The sequence below is a fragment of the Podarcis filfolensis genome, assembly GCF_964270895.1.
Source record: "Podarcis filfolensis genome assembly, chromosome: 5".
Classification (NCBI taxonomy): domain Eukaryota; kingdom Metazoa; phylum Chordata; class Lepidosauria; order Squamata; family Lacertidae; genus Podarcis; species Podarcis filfolensis.
Genome location: NC_139608.1, coordinates 28,681,348 through 28,689,871, shown reverse-complemented (window position 1 = coordinate 28,689,871; position 8,524 = coordinate 28,681,348). Strand labels below are relative to the sequence as shown.

The 8,524-nt window shown below is 43.5% G+C and overlaps 1 protein-coding gene across 1 annotated transcript; it reads left to right on the top strand.

Moving 5' to 3' along the window:
• The first annotated feature begins 5,504 nt into the window (after nt 1-5,504).
• On the top strand, nt 5,505-7,672 carry LOC310762608 (WD repeat-containing protein 5-like). The gene has a single exon (XM_083613921.1). The coding sequence runs from the start codon at nt 5,893-5,895 to the stop codon at nt 6,895-6,897; it is 1,005 nt and encodes a 334-aa protein (XP_083470047.1). The 5' UTR covers nt 5,505-5,892; the 3' UTR covers nt 6,898-7,672.
• The last annotated feature ends 852 nt before the right edge of the window (nt 7,673-8,524 follow it).

Sequence of the window (8,524 nt, the reverse complement as noted above, 5' to 3'; positions counted from 1 at the left end):
GCATTTGGCACTCCCCGCTATTGAATAGATAGAAGGAGTTGTAGTCTAGCAACTTCTAGAGGGCTAAAGGATAGCCACCACTGTGATAGATGATAAAAGGACAGTTTAAACTCATACCCTTGAGTCTTGAGCCAGCAGGCATACATGTGAATAGAACACTACCTGAATAAGAATTAGCTGCACAGAGAATGTCACTTGATGTTACTTCATGAAAAATTCAAACTGTCAAGGGCCTTAAAAATGTCTCTGAATTGCAAACATACAGTCTGGTCTAGCTGCAAAGTGTGCAAAATTAAGCAGATGCCCAGCTAATACCTTGCACGTGAAACATTATATGTCAATGAGGCCCTTCTTAATCTAAAGGTGAATTCAATAATGTTATGCTGAATTGCATTCTACAAAGCTTATGATTGAGGGTCAGAACCTCTAGACCATGATGTGATGTCAGCAGCTGCCCTTCCATTGACCCTATCCACTACAAACTTTCTAGCTGAATCCAGTTATGGATGTTACGCCATACCATATTGCTGACTTTTCTACCTGGTGACAATTTTAATGCAGCTGCCTTCACCTTCACAGAGCTTGTGACAGTGCTTAGAAACCACTTTATCTGATCTCTCTCTCTCTCTATATATATATATATACGCACACACTCTTCCTATATATATTCAGTCTCGCTATGGCTGCCCAAAAAACAACAGCCCCCTTTCCACTCCTCAGAAATTTGATCATTATAAATTTTGTCATGTTTCCAACAGTCCAAATAAAGAGCCATCATAACAAAATAGCTTGCATATATTTATTAGCCCTCAGGGCAAATATGCAAATATAAAAAGAGGAACCACTGCTGGCAGGGTTGAATGGTTTTTGTACTGGCTAAAGTATCCCTTTTATACTATCATTTCCCCCCTTAGCATATTAATTTCCTGATGTCATAAATGACAGTGCCCTAATTTTGTTATTCATAGTATGAGAGCCTTCTATATATAAACCCTTGTGCAAAGCAGACCAAATCTGTCAGGAAAAAATCAGGACAAAGTCTAGTGAGGACGTGTATTTTTTCCACGTAGAAAAGAAGAAAACGGCCAATGTAGCTTACTCTTTACAAGTGTGGTGAAGGGGAGGGGGTCAAGCGTAAAACTTCACAAATAGCTAGCTGGTAGAGAGTGTAGTACAGTGGTTACAGCACCAAGCTTGTGAGATATTGATTACCCAGTTCACAACATATTATTCTCAGGTTACACCAGCTGGGTAAGGACTTTTGTGACTGTTAGGATCTCTGAAGGATATAATGGATGAAACTGATTAAGAAACTGTTGATCGCAACAAAAATTATGCAGCCTTGCTGTTGGAAAACAGAACACTTACACCCCTGTTTGGACAACATAACCAAATGCAATGGATATCCACAGACCTTGGGGAAAGGGTCATAGCTCAATGGTAGAGGACATGCTTTGCATGCAGGATGTCCCAGGTTAAATCCCTGGCATCTCCAGGGAGGACTGGGAAAGATTCCTGTTGGCAGATATAATACTTGTCTAGATGGAGCAATGGTTTGACTTTAGCACAAGGCCACTTACCTGTGTTGACATTTGGAGCTGGTCACCTGAATAGACTGTGAGCACAAACACATGCACAGGTGGAGTTCACATGACCAGGAACGCTACAAAAAGCAGCTTGCAAAAACCAACCGAAGGCACATAGGTCAATGGCCACTGCCAAGATCATTGTTAAAGCAAGAACCAGAATCACAACATGTAATTAACACAAAATGTTGAGTATTATGTCTTGGTTTCAAAGATAAGCTAACGTAAGAAAGTTCAGAAAATGAAAGTTTTCTGTCTCACATATTCCTTGCGGCCACCTATACTTACCCAAAGCCTGTCCAGAGGGGTTGATGGTGGTCCTTCTGTGAAACATGGAATGGGGTGGGGGGCCTGTTAGAGGGGTGGGGGCATACAGCTTTCTTTTCACAAACTTCCTTAAATCGACTGCTCTTAGGGCCACAACATTAATTGTGTGGTCTGCCCTCGAGTGTGTGATTTTTCTTGGACAAATAGCCAGTGTGAGAAGGCCAATCTGCATTAGGACCTTGGTGTGGTGTGTGGAAGGGGCATGAGGGGGTCTTTATTCATTTGCCCCGTATTGCAGTCCTGTTCCAGATCAGTATCCCCCTGCCCCAACACACACTTGCCATTTGCACAAAGGACGGGGAAGCTCCAACTGGAGCAAATGGGAGCTTCTTTTCCCATGCAATTTATAATTGCGTTATAAATGCATTCATTTACTGTCAGGTGCTTGTCTGCACAGAAAAGAAAATCGCTGGCAGCTTACAGGATTTTGGTGTCAGCATTTTCACAATGAACTTTATTGTCTCTTACAATTTACTTTCAGCCAACGTACAGTACTTTTTGGCTCTGTATCCAGACCCTGCCTTTTAGTTCATCTTCCCTAGCTATTTGGCTCTTGTTAGCGGGAGTAATTATACCTAACATAATCTTTAATGTACTGTGCTGAGATTAGGAAGGGGCTGCATTATTTGTTTAACATACTGTATCAATTCTGTTTAACTTCCTGCAGCCCCTTTAATATTTTTTATAAACATGGGAATATATGAAGAGACTTGCTAGCTCAGGACAAAGATCTATTTAGTTCAGCCCCTGTTTGCCACAGTGGCCAACCAGATACTGTCTGGAAACTCCATAAGCAGAATAGGATGGCAATAGCCCTCTCTTGCTGTTGGTCTTCAGCAAACGGTATTCCAAGGCATGCTGCAACTGATCTTAGAGGAAGTACATAGCCATCAGGGTTTGTAGCTATTGATAGCCTTATCCCCTTTAAATTTGTCAGATCCTCTATTTATATATATAATTTTTATTAATTTTCTGTTTTACAATTTACAGTACGGTGGTACCTCGGGTTACATATGCTTCAGGTTACATACGCTTCAGGTTACAGACTCCGCTAACCCAGAAATAGTGCTTCAGGTTAAGAACTTTGCTTCAGGTTGAGAACAGAAATCGTGCTCCGGCGACACGGCAGTAGCGGGAGGCCCCATTAGCTAAAGTGGTGCTTCAGGTTAAGAAGAGTTTCAGGTTAAGTACAGACCTCCGGAACGAATTAAGTACTTAACCCGAGGTACCACTGTACTCATTTTTACATCCTTAAGATATCAATGACTTCCCTTCTTCTCCTTCCATAGTTCATTTTACATATCATAAATCCCTGCATATTTTGCAGAAACTATACCATTCCATTATTACATCCATCATAACTTATTTACACTGCTGAATTTATCTTAATGCTGCCAGCATTTTCAGCTGAACACAGTTATTTGCTATATATTCAATAAACGTTTTCCAATATTCTCTAAATGTATGTTTTTCTTGTTCTCTTCTTCTATATGTTAAGTCTGCAAGCTGCGCATATTCTGTCAACTTAAGTTGCCACTCTTCTTTGGTTGGGACCTTGCTCGTTTTCAATTCTTGGGCTAACAAAACACAGGCCGCAGTAGTGACATACGTAAATAACCTCTTTTGACACCTGGGAATTTCAGTCTAAATTATCCCTGACAGAAAGGACTGGGTTTTTTTTGGGGGGGGGAGTACTTTTAAACATTTTTTTCAGTTCATTCTGGATCATTTCCCAATAGTCTTTTACCCTTTTACAAGTCCACCAGCAAATCCTCTTTTAAAGGCGTCCAAGTTGATGACCATCACTCCCTCTTATGGGAGTGTATTCCGCAATTTATCGGTAACTACAGTCGGGTGGCGCTGTGGGTAAAACCTCAGTGCCTAGGACTTGCCGATCGTATGGTTGGCGGTTCGAATCCTCGCAGCGGGGTGAGCTCCTGTCGTTCGGTCCCAGCTCCTGCCCACCTAGCAGTTCGAAAGCACTCTTAAGTGCAAGTAGATAAATAGGGACCGCTTTATAGCGGGAAGGTAAACGGCGTTTCCGTGTGCTGCGCTGGTGCTGGCTCGCCAGCTGCAGCTTCGTCATGCTGGCCACGTGACCCGGAAGTGTCTTCGGACGGAGCCGGCTCACGGCCTCTAGAGCGAGATGAGCACGCAACCCTAGAGTCGGACACGACTGGCCCGTACGGGCAGGGGTACTTTACCTTTACAATGGAGGAAAGCGCTGCCTTTTGTCTGTCCTGAATCTTCAAACATTCAGCTTCATTGCGCGCCCACAAATTCTGGAGTTAGGACTATCTGCTTTATGCATAATTGCCATCCATAATTGTACACACCTCTCTTATGTCTCCTCTTACTCACATTTTCTCTAAACTAAAAACAACAACAACAACCCCAATACTGTAACCTTTCCTCACAGGAGAGTTCTTGACTGGGTGTGACATTCTTTGAGGTTAATGGGCTCTTCTCTTTTTTTGCCACACACCTGGTGGTTGATTTATATGTAACCTACACTAAACCCTCGGGTTAAGGCAGGGGTCAGCAAACTTTTTCAGCAGGGGGCCGGTCCACTGTTCCTCAGACCTTGTGGGGGGCCAGACTATATTTTTTGGGGGGGGGGGAATGAACGAATTCCAATGCCCCACAAATAACCCAGAGATGCATTTTAAATAAAAGCACACATTCTACTCATGTAAAAACACCAGGCAGGCCCCACATTTAGAAGGTGATTGGGCCGGATCCAGCCGCTGGGCCTTAGTTTGCCTACCCATTGGTTAAGGCTATGCAAACAATCAAACTAGTTAATTATGTTTTTATGGATTGTGAAATGCTGGCCATCTATGTTTTATGGATTGTGAAACGCTGGCCACCTAAAGGCCATCTAATCCAACCACCTTCATAGAAAAGGGGCCAATAACGCTGGCAGAACAAACAATACAGAAAAATAAGGCACTGATTTTGAATGAACTTGCTCAAAAATAGCCCCACTGACTACTCGAAATAGTCGTCTACTTTGAAGAGAAGCGACTTTGAAGCCAGCAACTCAATGGCTGGGTCCCAAGTGCTCCTAAACAGCACACGGCTGGTTCACAACACTGCAATTGTTCACTTAAAATATAAAGGCTTTACAATGTTTCTGAAAGATGCTTGGGCTGGAAGTATAGTGTGCCTGGAGGAGATGAGGTGGGGCACTAATTGAGAAGGAGTGAGATGCGTTAGCGCTTTGCCTCCTGGTGCAATGAAAAATACACACTGAGAAGGGATAGGAAGGAATGTATGTCTCTCCCTGGCAACGTGTTATGTTTCCCTTAGGGGACCTCACAGTTTGAAAAGCACTGAAACAGCAAGGGGGAGTTGCTTGTGTTCAGTTAAGAGAGAGAGAAATGGAGAGTTCTCTGCAATTCTGCACTCCACTGCCATAGTCAACTGAACAGAGTATTAACTGATTTTCCTCCCAACACCTAATGCTTCGGAAGTATTATTCACATCTCAAACAAAAGCAAATTGAGAGACAGAGATTAAATCATTTGGGGGGCAGCCCGTGGTAGGTGCGCACAGCGCATGCGCTTGGGCCGCCGCCGCTGCTACCGTCGCTTTTCCTCAAGCTGCAAGCGAGCGCGGGTGCCGTGAGTGGTGCGTCGCTTTTTCCCAGCCGCGTTTGTTCAGTGCGCCTGCGCGAGGCCCTGGGTATCCCCTCCTCCTTAAGCGAGAGCTGCAGTCGGTGCTTCTCCCGCCGAGCGCTGAGTTGGAGGCAACGGCGGCGGCGGCGAAACCGAAGCCTCTAGCCGCGCCTTAAGGAAGCTCAAAGTGGAGTAGGTGGTTCTTTCCGCTCATCTCCCTATTCTGTCTGCAGTGACTGGTCCCCAATGTGGCGGCTGAGTGGAGAATTTGAAGCTCCGAAGTTGCCCCAGCCCTTTGAATTGGCTTGCACTTCCATCCCGTGAAGTGGCCAGATCCTGGCGTGCTAGTTTCCACAGCTATGGCAACGCAAGAGAAGAAGCCAGATTCAGAATCAACCAAAACACAATCGACACCCTCCTCTTCAACCAATCAGAGCAAGCCTGCCCCTGTAAAACCAAACTATGTCCTCAAGTTCACGCTGGCAGGACACACCAAAGCTGTCTCATCAGTGAAATTCAGTCCCCATGGGGAGTGGCTGGCCAGTTCTTCGGCCGATAAGCTTATAAAAATCTGGGGCGCCTATGACGGCAAATTTGAGAGAACCATATCCGGCCACAAGCTGGGAATCTCTGATGTCGCTTGGTCATCTGATTCAAACCTCCTTGTATCTGCCTCAGATGACAAAACGCTCAAAATTTGGGATGTGAGCTCGGGGAAATGCTTGAAAACCCTGAAGGGGCACAGCAACTACGTCTTCTGCTGCAATTTCAACCCGCAGTCCAACCTCGTCGTCTCAGGATCGTTTGATGAGAGTGTGAGGATATGGGACGTCAAAACTGGGAAGTGCCTAAAAACCCTGCCAGCCCATTCTGACCCAGTTTCAGCGGTGCATTTTAACCGTGATGGCTCCCTGATAGTGTCCAGCAGCTATGATGGCCTCTGCCGAATCTGGGATACAGCATCAGGACAGTGTTTGAAAACACTGATTGATGATGACAATCCCCCTGTGTCTTTTGTGAAGTTCTCTCCCAATGGCAAATATATTCTAGCGGCAACGTTGGACAACACTCTTAAGCTTTGGGACTACAGCAAAGGAAAGTGCCTAAAGACCTACACAGGCCACAAGAATGAGAAGTACTGCATCTTTGCCAACTTCTCGGTTACTGGTGGGAAGTGGATCGTGTCTGGTTCAGAGGACAACCTGGTTTACATTTGGAACCTCCAAACGAAAGAGACTGTACAGAAGCTGCAAGGGCATACAGATGTTGTGATCTCTACAGCTTGCCATCCAACGGAGAACATCATTGCCTCAGCAGCTCTAGAAAACGACAAAACAATTAATCTTTGGAAGAGTGACTGTTAAAATGCTTTCAGCATCACTTCAGAAACTGCTGGGGTGGGTCTGGAAAACATAGGGGTATTTTGTGTTTGTGTTCGTTGAAGATCCATTTGCCAGGAAACAAAGAAACCTTTGAGAAGATGATGTCTCCTAGTCTTGGCCCAAAGAACTTCTCTCTTTGGCTTGCCTCCAAACTGGGCAAATATAGTTTTTTTTGGGGGGGGGGATAATAAAAAGGTTCTGCTTTCTTTGATGAATTGGCGGCTTTTCCTAATGGGAAGCCATTAACTATTCTCTCCTTGGAGAGTAAGATGGCAACTCTGTCTCCTAACAGCAACCACCGCCAAGTCATAAACTTAGAAAGAATCTGGATATGTTAACATTTTTGAAGAAACAGAGAAAAAAAAGATCCAGGCAGGTAGGCCCTAGTACATAAAACTTTAAATAAAAGAGCCATGGTGGCACATTACTAAAGGCAATTTTTTAAACATGACCAAACAAGTGTTCTTTTGCCTTGCGCCTCTTCTCATTTCCCAACCATCCAAGTTTCCAGAACCTGTGATTAAATCACCCTTTCTTTGTCCTTCTGTGTAATGCACCCTGTTCATCATGCTCCTTGACAGTAAAAGTTATTCACGCTTTTCACCCCACCCCAAATTATCTGCTCAACCTCTGTCCTCCTAAGTCCTTGCTTGTGGCTTTTTGTTTTTACTTTAAAAAAAATATTTTGGCAAATTTCACAAACTCTGTACAGTTATTTCAGTGTAAAAAACAAAAAACACACTTTTTATCTTGGAAACCTCATGGTATGAGCTTGTATTTGCTAATGGTATGGCTTTATTCAATCCCCCCCTTTCCACATTGGTATATTCCTTTTCTATCCTTTCTTACCTCTCCTCTGCACTTATCAATATTTTACACATCAAACCCGGTTACCATATGCACAATAAAAAGGTGGGATTTGGGGTGGGTGGGAATCATTTGGCCAAAAGTATGCTGAAACTTTTTGATGGATCCAAAGCAAGAACCCGGATTTATGAGTCAGTGCCATAACCACAAGTTTTCATTTTCCTTTGAGTGCAACATGAACATCAAAGAGGAAGGTTATGATTTGGGCATGTTGGACCTCAGTTAGAAATGTATAGTGAGGGGTAATTGGATTGTGGTGGAGAAAACTTCCTGTTTGCTGTTGAATGGCAAGAAGACAAATGATGTAATTACATGAAAGAGTTGCAAAAGTTATAATCATAAAGGGAAATGCTCCCTGTCTGGCCATGTGCACTTTCCTCATAGGTTTATTTCTGGAATGGTTTTGATTTCAGTTAATTGAATAAATGGCTAGGAAAAGTAGGAATGAATTAAACATTAGCAGAATGAGAGATTTAAAATATAATATGCCTACCTTAAAGGATATATATCGAAGCTATTCTGCTATTCTGGCAAGTACTCTTTTTTTCAAAAAAGAAGAATATGCCAGTTGCTTGCTTTGGCAAATTCTTGTCTTTTCATTCTATCTCCACCCCATTTCTAGGAATGGTGTCTCTTGTATCCCAAGCTGCATGATGTTTTTGGAAAGGTAAAATACATTTTTCATACAAATTCCATTACATACTTTGGTCAAGGGCTAACTTTTTCTACAAACAGCCAAATT